A 15,573-nucleotide genomic window follows, 5' to 3' on the forward strand; every position below is an offset into this window, starting at 1 on the left:
GCACCACCCTGATTTTCCATCCCCATATGGACTTTCCAACATTTTCAGTTTTCGTTTTATTGCAGTATTTCTTGCTCAGCTGCCTCACTGCATTACTTGGCTTGATGGGTGTTCTAAACTTAAGGTGGGGCTTTTGACTCCTTCAGAGAATCTGTCTCCTATCCTTCTGAGATATTTCCAAGATACTGAGTCATTATTGGGACCCTTCGTATTTTCTCTCATACTCTAGCCTGTGTATTTGGTATAACACTTCCAGTTTAATTTTAAGTAGGCCAGAATGTGAATTTCCTTAGCATTCTAAGAGGTCTTCCAAGTGGGGTTTGTTGAGCTTGCTGTGGGCACCGAAGATGAGCTGGTAATGCTTGGAACCAGATCAAAGCCTGGCTGTGTGCCTTGTTTTCCTTGGACATCCAGACCCGGGGGATATCATCTGTGTGCATTCTCCCGAAGCTACCAGTAACTTGATTTAAAAATGTAATATTTTAAAATTTCCTAGAAACTGTTAGAATCTGTGACTTGTTGCAGGAAAACACAGAAGTTATGTTAGCTCAGTGTTGGGGCTTTATTCCTTTAAGGCACCTCTTAATTCTAAGATTTTGTAATTTCAACAGAAGGATGTATATATTCAAAAAAGAAAGTGATGCCCCAGCTAGACTGTGGGAAAGCAATTGCATCGAACAATCTAGTGTCTGAGCAGATTTAAATGAATTTAGATTCATTCTGGACATACATAATGAGGTTAGGGTTATCTCATGAGAAGAGACAAGGGCAGACTCTCCCTTATCTTTTTTGTGTGCATCCACTTTCTCGCCCGGCGCACTGCAGATTCAGAAAACTGGTGGTGTCCTCCATCTTTGCAAGGCAAGCAGAGTCCTGCCCCCGTCTCAGCTCTGCCTGGGCTCCCTGTCTTTCCAGGCTCCACAGGGACTCATGTTTCCGGTGGAACAAACCTTGCAACATTCCCTTTCTTTAAAAACAAAAACAGCTAGTGCTCCTGCCTTGCTGACCTCTGCACCTCTAATCTCCAAACCCCATAAACACCAGTCTTTGATTAAAATCCTATCAAATGTCTCTTGCTTTTACCTAGTGTGGTTGACAGCGCCCTCCCGGTTTGACTTCTCTCTGCTGGAACCTCTAGGAAACCTGTGCTGGCATTTCCATCACAGACTTTGATCAGGAGGCTAGAACTCGCTAACTATTTCCTAGGCCGATATCAGTAGTCATTATTAAGAGGGAAACTGAAGTAACATTCTCTCTTGGTAATGTAGTTATTGAGGGCCAAGGCAGGCTTACCATTTCCATGCATTTGTAGCAGTGAATTTTAAGTTTATTTTGCATTTCCACTGAAGTGCTTTCAGTACCACTGGGAAAGAGGTACTTTTGGTCACCTACTCTTAATCTAGCCAGAGCAGCTCCACTTTCTTTCTGATTTATAGATGTTTTTCCACAAAATTTCAGTAGTTGAAAACAATTTTTTTTAAAGCTGTTTCTTGAAAAAAATACAGAACTTTTGGATAGGGTCCCTCTTCTCTGTATCTTTAATTTAACTGTCATTTACAATACTGGTTATGAACGAAATGTGAAAACTTCCTCACCAGCACTTGCCATTGCTAAGTTAAAACCTCTGGCTTTAGGATTCTTAAATGGAAGAGCTCAACACTACTGGTTTGACACAGTTCGGATTGGTTAAATGTCTTAATAAAAAGCAAGTTTCGTCTGTATGTATCTATCCAGTGAGAAAACCGGTGTTGAATTTGTGTATTTTGAAATTTTAAAACTAATATAGCCTATCACAACATATAGATTACATGAGTTAACCAGCTCTCCAAGAAAACAGATCATTCCTCTTCTGGGAATAGTTGTTCAAGGCAGGTTTATCTTGCATGTGATGGCTTTGCATTCATTTCTTTTCTCCATTCTCATTTTCTTGAGTGTATCCTGGGTCCCAGGCATTGGGGATAATAGTAATGAAGAAAAAAGATAATAGACTCAAGCCTTACAAAGCATGTAATCTCGGAGGGACCGACATTAAATAACTTTAATAGTACCTCTGGAAATTGGGATTTTCCCTATTTCTTCGCTTTTCCTCCTGTTTTCTTAGCCCCTCCTCCTTTCTCCCTTTCCATTATTAACACTGCCTGCCTTACATCTTTTTTTTATTCCATCTCTCATTGCTATTAAATTTTCCCATGAGAGCATTTCCCTGAAATTCATCTCTTCTATCCAGCCTCTGTTCTTATCTTCTCAATAGTTTAATGGTACAGCTTTAAATAAACCAAGATTTCTCACTTTCAATCTAATGACCTCAACAAGTAAAATTTTCTTCTAATAAAACTAGGTCCTACTGAATACTGTGAAAAACAGAGCTTTGATTGGAAGTTTTCCTCTTTCCTTTACTGTTTAGTTGTAGATTTCTATAACTCTGGGGTGCTGTTGGGTTTTTAGCCCAAGTATCCTAGAAAGCTGGAGTTGGGGGAATGGTCTTCTGCCCGCTCCACTCAGCTGCATTATGTCATGCCAGTAGAGGTTGGAGGCCAGCGCAGAGAAAGAAGGCTATTCTTTCTCTTCAGTATCCTAGTGGCTTCCTTTCTTTTTTAACCCTGAAAGTGCACACCCCGCTATATTTTGGGCTTGCAGTTATGTGTCATGGTCATGAGGTTGTTAATGGGATTCAGCACATGTCAGTGGGGCGGGGCGGGGGGTTCACTTTTGAGGAGTAGGGTAGATCAGCTATTGCAAGTGGATGTGGTAACAGGAAAATGCATTAAAAGAGCTGGTGTGGGGAAGTGATTTGACGATACAGCTGAATGTGGGGAAATTTAGCTTTTCCCTTTCTTCAGAAAAGATGATGCACTCAACATCCAAATAGCAGTAATCAATCTGCATTTAAAGCAACACAAATGGCCACTTCTGGAGAGCTGCATAATGTCTCCGTTTCCAGATAGTTTTCTCCTTCAGGATATTAAGAGGATCTGCTCACTCTCTTTATTCTATCCTTCTCTTCCCTCCCTACCCCCGGTTCCTTCTGTGGAACTCAGGCTGTGAGATGTATCTTGATGACTAGTATGAGGGTTTGGGGTACAGTTGGAACCCATCAGGTTCTTCTGCTATATTGTACACAAAGCCGTGGGTGGTTCTACAGGTCATGGTCAAATAACGAGCTCATAGTAAATCTGCCTTGCCTGATCTTTTCACTGGTCTGCTCTGGTTATATTCATTCAGAGGAAGTTCTAGAGTTACCTTTCTACCGAATTTGGTTTGTCTGCACACACCACAGAGCAGCTTATCCTCCTCACTGTTCTCTTGGCCAAGAGGCACTGCTCCTTTCACACAACGCCTGAATATTTGGTTTCAAATATATTTCAAATGTATTGCAAAATAACATTTGAAGATAATCATACTGGAAATGTAATTTTCATCCAAAATGAATTGTAACAATAAAGTGAGAACACTTGACATTGACTGTTGACTCTTTTAAACATCTTACAAGTTGACTACCTAAGCCATTGATTCTCAAAGTATGATCCTCCAACCAGTGATGTCGTTGTCACTTGGGAGCTTGTTAGAAATGTGAATTCACTGGCCACCCCTCTCCCCAATTTTTCCACCTGAGACCTACTGAATCAGAAACTCTGGCGTTGAATCACAGCAATCTCTTATAACACATACTTCAAGGTAATTCTGGTACGCACTAAAATTTGAGAACCACTGCCCAATTCCTGACCACTGTAAAACACTTCGAAATAGGTGTTCTTTTCCAGAAGATTAATCCTTATTATAATTGGAATTAAGATCATGGTTCTAAGTAGTAGAGAACAACCCAGGGAATGAGAAGCTTTGGATTTCTTTGGACTTCGCTACCTAGTAGTGCCTTCCCTGTGATCACAGCCATACTTGTTCCCCACCAAGGTAGCTGAATACCTGCTTATTCCCTTTGGCTCTTGTCTCTTTCCCCTTCCTCATACTCTGCATTCATGGCTCCTTAATTTGATTCCTTCTGAGTAGCCTCCACCAGCTCTTGGCTAATTTAATATGAAATCATCTTGAGGGTTGCTGCGCTTGCTTGATTTGGCTCATCTGCAATGTCAGGTGGTTGAGTGGGTTGGAGAGCTGAGTCTCTATTACCGGCATCCCTATCCTACTTTTGCTCTAATCCTTGGAAATCTCTCAGGACGACTGTAGTTCGAATAATTAATCACTGATACATCAATGTGCAGGATTTTATAGCTGCTTGCGAAGAGGAAATCCTCTTCATAGCTTTCTTTCATTTGCAGGACTCTTTGCATCTAAATTTCTTATAAACTCTCCCGCGCACTTCTGTTTTATCCTAAGCTGCCCCTGACTCTTACCCTCCAGCTTTAGGCACAGAAGTTGAGAAGGATTACTTCCCATTCCTCTTGCTTTTGCATCAAGTCCAGAGAGGCAAATTTCTAGTGGAATGGCAATGAATCTTCTCTAGTAAGTCCCAGTAAATGTAGCTTACATTGGAAAAACCATTTTCTAAACAGTGAGTCTGTTGCTTTTCACTCAGTCAGAAGACACACATTAAAATTTTCTCTGATTTGTTCATGTTCCAGTGACAAATATTTCATCAAGTGCATTGGGGATAAAAACAAACACATGGTTTCATGGGGATTTGGATGAGCAATTTAGTCAATACAAATATAGTTCTATGAGTGGAGATATATGTAGGTATCTTGATGCATGGGGAGGAAGCACCTAAATCACAGCCTTATCCCCTGCGTCCCTGAGGCCCGGCATGTTCTGCTCGTTCACCTTAGGAAAGGGAGATGGAAACCAGAATCAGTATGCGTTGCCCTATGACACGGCGGTTCCACTTTTATTAATTTATCCTAAGGAATAATTAGGGAAGCACCCAACAGTTTATTTAAAAGTTATTCCTCATGGCATTATTTATAATAGTATTCTAGTCACATGAGCATCTAGCAGTAGGTGATTGATTAAGTTATGGAGCTTACATCCATGTGATGGATTTATCTTCAGCTATTAGAATGATGTAAAAAATTAAAACGTAAGGAAACATTCGTTTAGTTATCATTTCTAGCAGAAAAGAGACTACAAAACTATTCCACAATTTTCTTAAAGTATAGGTGGATGGGTGTATGTGTATATAAGCACTTAGAAATTATGTTACTGGTGCTTTGATCTTGGAATAAAATTATGGATCATTGTTCCACGATTTTTTTTAAAGAGTTTATTTATTTATTAGAGAGAGAGAGAGAGATTTAGAAAATGAATGGGAGGAGGGGCAGAGGGAGAAGCAGACTCCCTGCAGAGCAGGGAGCCTGATGTGGGACTTGATCCCAGGACTCTGGGATCATGACCTGAGCTGAAGACAGACACTTAACCAACTGAGCCACCCAGGCGCCCACTTTTTTTTTTCCCTAATGACAATGTATTGCCTTTGTGATCAAGATATGGAAAGTTATAAAAGCAAGATCATTGGGGCTGTCATTGCTTCCGATCTCACCTTTCTTGAGGCCTTGTCTTCTCAAAAAGACTTTAGACTACCCAGCTCTTAATAGTCCTTTGGTCCTAATCTGAGACAGTGGAATTAGCTTGTGTTTCCCATCAGTCTAGCACTAGGGTACCTCTTCTCTAGTAGTTGTCCTCCACAGAGCTCACAATCTGTCCCACCGCCCCTCCCCTTACCTAAGCATTGCAGATATGTTGTCACCCCTGGCACAATAGCATGTGTCTTGGTTTCTTCTTACATTAGTTTTAGATGAGATGATGGCTTAGAGTTCTTTGTTATTTGCTTTATTGCCTCATAATACCTAGTGACTCATTAGTCTGCCTACCTCCCCTTGACCGTAGGATTCAGTTTTCTCATTTCCAGTCCATGTACTCTCCATCTTTTCTATCCTTCTTTTCAGTAATTCTGATTCTGTTGAAAATTCAGCTGCAGTCTTAGCACCCCCCCCCCATCAACCATTGTGCACCTGTGCCTGCTTGCAGCATATCTGATTTTCTGAGCGTCAGGACCCTATTGCTTCCTCCAGCTACCAAGGAGCCAGTAGAAAGGCCAAAGGGATTGTTTATTGCTGCTGTGTTTCATTGATATCTATATTTGGTTCATGCTGAAACACTGTATTCATCAGTGTGACCTGAAACACAGTGAGAGGTGCTTTAGAAGTTTAGCAAGTTATTTACTCTTTGTTCTGCTTTTTAACCTTTTCTGTTGGAATTGTTTTCCTTTCCCCTCAGTCATCCATCCTGTGCTGTCTAGTAGGAGTTCCCTATAATCCTGCCACTTTGTTCTGTTTCATTGTTTGTGGTGGTCAGAGCTTTGCTCCCACACACTGCTGTTCCCTCTGTTGCCCATCTCCTCTAGTCCTTAATGTACTTCTGCTTCTGCTCAGAGGCCAGGCTCTAGCTCCTCTGCTATGCATCGTTCCAAGTAACAAAACCAAGATGCTTAAGAACTGGAACATAGATCATGAAACTGTATCCAAGAGAGCCGGCAAGCCTCACTCTCTGGCCCTGCAGTCACTTGGGCATTACCCATGTCTCCAGTTTGAAATATTTTCAGCATTCCACAATAGTCAGTCACCAGTCATTTGTTCAGCTTTACTTGGCACACTATAATCAAACCAGATGACCCTGAGTTATAGAATATATGTGAACATAGCTTCTGTGTTAAACACCTTAATAAATATTAAGGACAGAATCCTAACCCTTAAAGGGCCTGAAGTCTTACCTGTAAGAAATAAAGAGTAACACATTAATAAACTTTGAAAGTAATGTATTACATTTAATAATTGCCTGCTGAACCGAATGATACACATACACTCACATATAGGTGAAATACAATAATTCTATATATGAGAATATGATTCTGCTATCATTTCAAAGTATAGTTCATAGAGACTCCCAGCATACAAACTGCAGCTTACTAGGACCCCAGGTTAAGTATTCCTGAAGTGATAACTAGTTTATGATTGTGGTGAGGTTGTTGCTATGGACACACTATAACGATTTTCATGCTGTAATTTGGACCTGGCTAGGCACCCATAATGAATAACTTACAGAACACATGGAGACAGTGGGCCTAATTGAATTGGAAGGAGTAATATGGAAATCATGTGAGGGACATAAACTGGGACCGTATGGTAGAGGCCCATGAAAACCAAGCATTGTATTTTTCAGTTGATGTCACAGGTTGGTAGTCTTTGTTTTGGGTATAAAAGTAGGACAACAAAGTAACAAAACATTTTTATGGAGAAGTCATGCAAAAATGTGTGCAGTGTCAAATCAGCGTGATGTGCAGTAGCAAAAGGGATTGAGTGAGTTTAATTAAAAATTTCCTGATGTTATCTTAGAATAAATTGGGGAAGGCCTGGCCCAATAGGGTTACAAAAAGGCCATGTGAGTACAATTAGGAAGGAAGAAAATATTGGATGTAGGCGATGAAGCAGAAGCAATTAAGGGACATTTTGGTTTCTAGTTACCAAGAAAGTGTTGTTAAGGGGAACTTATGGATTCAGGATCTCCTGATCTCTCAGCTCTGCATCCTCCCTTGCCTCATCATTCTCTGGGTACGTCTCTGTTATGTGCCATTTCTGCTTTCCATCACTTTGTTTTCTTTAGATCTCTTTTATGTATGAAAGTAGTTGACACCCTGTTGGAAGCTCCTATTCCCCAGAAAAATTCACAGGTGTATTCCTGTCGTTTCAGGGTAGTTTATAGGTAAACCCAGCATCCTAAGTGTGAAGCTCATATATGTCCCCAGGTTAAGAATTCCTGATGAGACCACTGTTCTATAATTGGATCAGGTTCGATCTAACTGTAAAGCCTTTGGCTTTCTTTGTAATTGCTCAAAATCATATATTGGGAATAATAATCTACCATCATTGAATTGGAATTAAGACCACAGCCTAAAAAATAATAATAAAAATTAAAAAAAAAAAAACACCACGGCCTATTTGTTGGCACAAGATGAACTGTTGCATGTCAGTGGTGCCTTGGAGAAGGTTGGTCCTTCGGTTTTACTGCCTGAGCAAGGGACCTTAAAACCTTAGAGCAAACCCTATTCCTTTGCATTAAGAGTGCTCAGATTCTATTCCTGTGGTGTTGAGGCAGTGGAGGTAATCTCGCTTCAACAGTGTTCTTACCTGTCTTTGCAAAGTTCATGTTTTAACTTCAACTGGGGAGGCAGTAGCATCTCATACATGAGAATTTCAAACTTTAAAGAAAGAAAAGTGTTTTCCAGTGATTGGAATGGGATTCCTCTCCCACACTGGCTTCTAGATGCTTCTAGAAGCCACCTAGAAAGCTGAGTTTTTATCCCTCTTTTGCCCCGTTACCCCTTTGTATATGTAGGTGGACATACACTCACTTTTCCTGTCTGGTGATGATTTCTGTCCGTTATTTACACATCTCGGCTTTGCCATCTTTATACTGCTGCTTCTGTTCTGCCCCACTGCTTCCTTTCTCCTGGCTGGCCTGAGCACCAGCCTGCTTTTGTGAGAAAGCAGCTATTAAGCAGACACAGCAGGAGAAGTTTAGAAGTCAGGAGTTTCATTCCTTGCCTAATGAAAAGGGATGTTGAGCTGTGGTTGCAGCCTGCAGGGAGAGGGAGTGGGGGAGGGGAGTCAGGTGTTTGCTGTGTGGCGACTATTTCAGTGGAAGCAAACCTGCTACCTGAATGTCCTCCCAGGTCTCAAAGACCCAGCTTCCCAAACCCAGGGAAACTTGGTTACATAAGATGCAGGGGGCCCCACTGAGAAGTAGTGACAAAGCAGCAGACGCTGGATCTCCACTTTATTTACCATTTATACAACAGTTGGTAGGCAGGCATGTCACATATCTTTACAGTCCTGGAACAAGATGTATATTATGTCTCCTTTGGCAAAGAACCATGGCAAGCCTGCCACTCTTGGTGCTTGCTCCTTTCCTCTTTGAGCTGCATGCATGGATTCTATACTGGGTACTTCCCCCAGATACTCTCTTGAGAAGAAGCTCTTGCTGTGGCATCAGCCTTGTTTCCGGCTGAGGGAGGTTTTCCGGAGGTGCCTCCCAGGTCATTTCTGCAGCACTTTGGGAACAAGAGCCAAAGCAACCTCAGCACAGGGAGGGAGACCCACGCTGAATTAGCCCGTGTAGCTGATTTCTTAGACAGCCCTCATATTTGCTGCCTGGGTCTGGTGTACCACTTACCCTTCCAAGTGCTTCCTAGGTGGGCATTATTTTATTTAGTGCTTATAAATTATTAACTTCCGATTTTGCCTCTGTTTTCTTAAGAACTAATGGTGAGCACTGTTTCTCTGTTTATACATCATGATAATAAAATATGGCTTTCTTGCTACCTCTTGAATGTGCCCGAAATTGAACTAATTTAGCAGTCGTAAGTATGAAAAGATTAAGTCTTTGAAGGTTTTTCCAAAATAAATGCCAATATGCAGATAAACAACTGATAGTATCCTTTTTTAGGAACAAGGTAGAGAATAAAGAAGTTTTTCTTTTTTTCAAAAATTTTTTATTAAGGCTTAATTTTTAAGAATTTTGTTTTTTAATTCATGTTTTCTGGTTTTAAGGTATTATGTTTTTCTCTCTTAAGCATGCTTAATCTTGGCTAAGTCCTGGATTTCTGCTTTGGGCACAGAGCTGCTTTGGGGTCACCAAAAGAAAGCAGAATTTTAGTTTATCACCTCACTGCTTTTGTCTCGAGAACCTTTGTTTTCTCACTTAATGCTCAGGCCCTGTTCTTTTTCCTTGTAGTTTATGAGATGCTCTCCAGCCCCCAGGAAAGGCCACAAGTTCAGCAGTGCTGTCACATGAACCCATCTGTTTATAGGGCAGGTCCATTTATTTTGGTTGTCCTTGTTTTTAGAAGAAGATAAAGCTGTAGGCATTTTGTGCCCCCAGAGGACTTGCAGAAGGCTTAGCAGGCCTTGCCTTGAAGGAAGGTGAGTTACAGTCAGGGTGGCAGTGAGCTTGCCTCACCTCACAGAGGCTTCTTGTTCCCAAGGCTGCGCCTTCAAGTTTATGGTGGTAACATGAGGAGAGCCTGCTGGTGGCAGAAGGATGTATGCTGGGTGTTGTGAGGTGGAAGAGTCAGATCTGTTCTGGGTCTCCAGCCATTGGTTTTCCATATACGCCATCTTCCCATCCTCTGCCATTAGTTTGCAATCCCAAGGTACTAGCAGCATACCTTGAGAACCAGCCCCGGTCTGTGATCATTTAACACATTCCCTGAATGATAGATCACTGGACTAAATTATAAATGGAAAATTCTGACCCACTTGTAATTTCTAAGGCTAAAGCCCTCGATTCAAATTCAGGAGGAACCATGTGAATTCAAGGAACTCAGAAATGCTTTTTCAGTTAGCACAGATCAGAGTGAGTGTTTTGCTTCGTTTTTATTAAACATCTGTACTTTCATTTCTTACCCTTGTTATGGAATAGAAAGTAGATAGTAAGTTATTTCTGAATAGAAGGCATTTCAAATTAGTTGAGTGAGAGATTCCCAGAGGTGGAGGCAGGGGTGAGGGGTGGATGATAACATCCCAAGTATATAAGAAGTAGGACTGTGCCGCTCAGCACTGAGCAACTCCCACTCCATTTGGTATATGTGAGTTTGATTTAGAAAGTTAGGACCTGAAAGTAACCCCTGCAGGGTAAGGTAGAGTGGGGTTGCTAACGTGTAGTGTGAGGGCCCAACATACTAATCCTGGTCTGTGCATTTTTCTCTACACTTTGTCTGGAATTCAGAAACTCTAAAAAGGCTAGTCTGGAGAGTGGGTACACCCCCCTGAATCTCTGTTTTCCATTCTCTAAACTCAGACATGCTCCTTGCTTTGGTCTGCAGTTTGGCGGTGCCCTGGAAGGTCTTACCAAGTAACGCAGTGACTTAGTGATTTACCCGTCCGCTTTTATTCCCTGGTCCTCCATTGTACATGAGTGGTCACACCCAGTGACGCTGCTTAGGCTTCCATCCCTAAAGCTACCACCCAGGGGATTAGGAGATAAAAGATGGGGGATTGGAGCAAACCAAGCAGTGATCAGATGTGTGACAGATTCCCCCCAAATCCCCCGCTAAGTCGGCTGTTGTTATAACCTGAAACTGATTTAAAATGAGGCTTAATGTCAGTTAGGTAGTTTTTGCTAATTTTTTCCCCACTCTTAAAAATGACTTTTCCATATAGTATTTCTTCATTCAGGCCAATTTATCTTTTTACCTGGGAGGAACTTATTTCCATTAGAATTGGAACACTAGCTGCATATTTTGTATTTAAAATGTTTCATGTGATTAAATGCAGAAAGAAACACTATTACTTCCGTTTCTTAGGAGTGTGCTCTTCCAACTGATTCCTCTTTTGTGCCTGGAACAATGCCTTTAATTTGGAAACAAGTTCGGGAGCTTTCTCTGATTACCAGGCACACTGTTAGCTGAAACTAGCAGCCAAGTACTCGGAACTGGGCTTAGAAGAGCAGGCTTGTCTTCTCCCCTCTACCAAATGCTCTTGCAGAGACTGGCTACTGAGCAGTGTGCAGTGTGACTTGTGTAGTGATAGACACCTCCCCCCATTTGAACGACTTCTCTTCTCACCCCTTTTTTCCCACCCTCCTACCCCTTCCTGATGTGATTTGTATATTAATTGGGTTTTTTCTTCTTCCTTTACAGAGCTATTAAAAATGGCAAAGGATTGCACAGCAAGAAGGAAGTGCCTATCCACCGTGTCGCAGACATATCTGGGGTGAGTTGTGTCCCTGAATAGAGCTGTGTGGCTCAGAGGCGCCAAGAGCTTGGCTGCTTATTCACCAGAGGACTTCAGCTTATGTGTTTTCTGTAACTCGTTTGTTTTCAGACACAGAATGTGAATTTTTCCAGGGCTTCTGCTTATGCATCTATGGAGATCCTGTTTTATATTCTGAAAAAGCAGAATTCAAACTAGGGCATAAAACCTCCTCCTGTCTCTTCACCTGAACTGTTACTGTGTTGCTTTTCCATTTTTTCATTATGAGGAGTTAGAAGATATGTCTTCCCAATTGTAGTAAGAAGAAAGTACCTCCTTTTTTAATCCCTGTTCAGTTATCACTGTGACTGGAAAGTCTTAATGGGAAAGGTCAAGTGTAGGTTTTAGGACAACCTTAAAAACTGGGGCTTCTTTTTCCTCTGGTTGTCTCGTAGGGGAAGGAATGTGCGCGCTCCTGTGAGCTAATACATAGAGATGATATAGAAGAATGGAAGGCGCAGATACCTACGAGCTCCTAAAGGGCTGAGTCCAAATGACTACTTAGTGACTAGGACTTTACCCTTGCACATTTAGGATCTCTTGGCTGAAGACGATGCCTTTGTCAGTTGTTCAGCAAGTATTTGAGTGCCTACTGTGCCTGAACTGCTCCAGGCACTGAGAATACAACAATGAACAAAACTGATAAAAATCCTTGCATGCAGGTGGGCAAGGGAAACAGCAGTGTCGGGTAGCAGCAACTTCGAGGAAGAGAAACAGAACCAACTAAAGGAAGAGTGAGCCGCTTAGGTGTTGATTTGATCAGGTGCCCAGAGAAGGTTCGTTGGCTCATCAAAAACCTGTTCCTGGGACACATACCATCCATTTCAACTCCATAGTAACTTATGGTTAAGGAAGGGATCCAGGTCATGTGTAAGGGGGGGGGCACATTGCGCAGGGGAGATGACTGAGGAAGGGCTAGTAAATCTTAGCTTTTGGACACTCAGGGAGCTTGCCTTGGGCACCCAGAAGAAAATGCTCGTATAAACAAAAGCTTCTAGAGCTCAGCCTAGCCCACGGCAGTGATGGATTAGAGTGTATTATCTTCTTGTTATGTTGTGTTCCCAAGCCTGGCTCAGACTTTGCTTATTGTTCCTTGTGATTGCCTATTATAAATGTGTCTGGCCAGCTGTCCCTTGCCTAGGTTATAGCGATACCATGTTCATTTTAAGCAATGGGATTCTCTTGAGCTTTTCTAACTCTGACCAGTCACTTCAGACTACAGATTGAATAGTGTTTCCTACGTTGAGTGGACTTTTGTCAAAAAGTTGTGCCTCTGTTTAATGAACGAGGTATGTTGATAACACGTTCTTTGTAGCTAAGATTCCTCTGAAGCCCAGAAACCTGTTGCCAATGGCCTTCGAGCCCCAGGTGACTAAGACGTATCTGCTAAGGCTTCTCGTTAACAGGTGTGACTCCTGGCTTGCTGGTATTAGGTCTGCTTTTCCCTCTGGCTCACCTTGCCGAGTTACCCTGGACGTATGTGATAATTGCTGCATGTGTCTCCTCTGCTAGTCTCAGCAATATTTTCCTAATATTCTTTTGTTGAAGATGGTCGAGTAATGAAAGGGCAAGTTTTTGGCTATTCAAGTGGAGGGAGAAAACAGTTATAAATACTTGTTTTGGAAAACACAGTGTGGATGACTCTACACTGGGGCCAGATGTGCCCATCCAAAAACTTATGTCAGGCCTGTATTCCAGGGCCTTCTAGAACCCGAATTAAACCTTGGAGATGGTGTGACACCTTTTGGCCTGTTCATGGCCCGTTCGTGAGCTTTTGGAGTTCACGTTCTCGCTCAGATTCCCTGTCGGCAGTGAGGGGAAGTCCTCGGCAGGTTTTTGAATGGAGGCACACTTGCCTCAGGGCTGTGCTTTTGGCACCTGCCAGCATAGTGTCCTGATGCTCTTTATTGCTGTCTTTGAATCTTCCACTTATACCTTGATGTGTTTTGGTGTTGTCTTTTATTCCTTTTTGTAGCAACGGTCTTAATGAAATTTGTTTTCATTTTTTTTTCTTCTACTTTTTTCTCTCCTCCCTCCCCAACTATAGCTCATTTTCATACATATCTTTATTCTCCTTTTCTGTCTTGATTTTGGAGAATTGGTTTGCTCTTGTGTTACTTAAAAATACATGTGAGTTAAATCTCCCTCAGTTACCACATAAATAGGGAAAGCTTGAACAAGTGGGAGAGAAAAAGTGAAAAAGCTGTTCCATTTAAATAGATGTCAGAGTGACCTTGTCTACCTCCATCACACATGATTCAGCTCTGAGTGCAGGCTTTTTTTTTTTTTTTTTTTTTTTTTTAGTGCCCTCTGTAATAGAGGAGTTTTGTCTCTCTGCTTCTAAACCCCCCTTCTTTCCATCACAGAGTAGTGCTAAGTATGTGTGTATTGGTCTCCCTTGTGCCATTTCAGTGAGATGTGTGGCTTTTCAGCTTCCTGAAGCATGCTGGCGATGTCACTGTCCAAGGGACAGGTGAGCATGTGGGATCACACAGGCAAATAGCTTATAGGGAGGTGAAGACAAAATACCCCCAATAAGAGCAATGAGATACACACATTCGTAATGGTTTTGTAAGACTTTCTGGATCTTTTTGTTTTTGTTTTTATTTTTGTTTTTAACTGGGTCTCTCCCCAGTTCATTGTTCCCCCCTCTTAGGTATAGGTCATGATAAATGGAAGTGTTTGTTGAGCTGATGGGATATGCAGTATGCTGTCAGAATAACTTAGTGTGGACCAGTATTTATGCATAATGCCTCTTGCCATCCCAATATACATCCTTGGAATAAAAACAAAAGATATATAAGCTAATCACACTTTTGTCTCCTAAATAGACTCAAGAAATATGCTATACAGAAGATCTTATGTCATGATGTAATTTACTCTAGGTTTAATGGCCTCCAACTTTTAGGGTTGAGTTTCTCCTCATTGTCCATATCTCTTCTCTTGCACTTTCAAAGATGATTTCACTGTGTAAAGGTCAAGAGTGCCTTAAAAGGCCTTGTATGGAGCCTTAGCAGGTGTAAGGCATGCGTGGCTTACTTCCAGTGGTTGTAAAGGAGTGATCCCAACACGGGAATGGGGGGAGGAACACCTTCTTTGGGAAGAGAGATGCTGACCTCTGGGCAGTGAAACAGGGAGGCCTTTTCATATCCACTCATTGGCTTTCCGGGACTGGACTGGACATTTATTGGCTACTCAGCACACTTTCTCACTTTGTGTTCTGTGCCAGTAGAGCCTCTTGCACCATGTCCCATATTGTGAGCTTGTTACAGGTTTTTGATTTTTCAGAAACGTTGTTAGCTCCCAACTTTTGGGTGATTCTTTTCTCTGTTGTTTTCTCGTTAATATAGATGATTTTTGCCATTAATGTCAGCTGAGTGCTGTGTTTTCCATCAGGTACACAGCATCTGTGCATAACACCAGCTGAGTGAACCCCACCTTTTGGACAGGGGTTTGTTAAACCTGCTTCTTCTGCGTCTTTTGCATCTGTTCTCAGGGTAACCAATAGGGGAAAAAATACTGCCAGTCTGGTGATTTGGATCCTGAAGAAGTTAGTAATTTCCTTTATTTCTAATTTTTCAAGGTGAAGCAAGTGGAATATTGAAGTACCTATCATTGTTGTCTTTTCTGTAATCATCGGGTTTCCCTTTAGGCCAGGAATGAATTGAATTTGAAACCAACTAAGAATTTGACAGACTTGGCACTAGATCTGATTTGATTTGGAGGATGGTTCTGTGGTGACTGCTTCACTTCATAGATTCGCATTTTATGCTTACACGTTGTTTTTCCTCGATCCAGTCTCCACTCCCTCCCT

General features: G+C 41.8%; 1 protein-coding gene across 1 annotated transcript in view; it reads left to right on the forward strand.

The window, feature by feature from the left end:
- Nucleotides 1-15,573, forward strand: part of SND1 (staphylococcal nuclease and tudor domain containing 1) — a 405,871-nt gene that overhangs the window by 227,676 nt on the left and 162,622 nt on the right. Inside the window, exon 14 of the mRNA XM_026510519.4 lies at nt 11,648-11,720. Coding sequence (XP_026366304.3) covers nt 11,648-11,720 — 73 coding nt within the window. The remainder of the gene's footprint in view (nt 1-11,647; nt 11,721-15,573) is intronic.

Source organism: Ursus arctos, unplaced genomic scaffold, assembly GCF_023065955.2.
Source record: "Ursus arctos isolate Adak ecotype North America unplaced genomic scaffold, UrsArc2.0 scaffold_3, whole genome shotgun sequence".
Classification (NCBI taxonomy): domain Eukaryota; kingdom Metazoa; phylum Chordata; class Mammalia; order Carnivora; family Ursidae; genus Ursus; species Ursus arctos.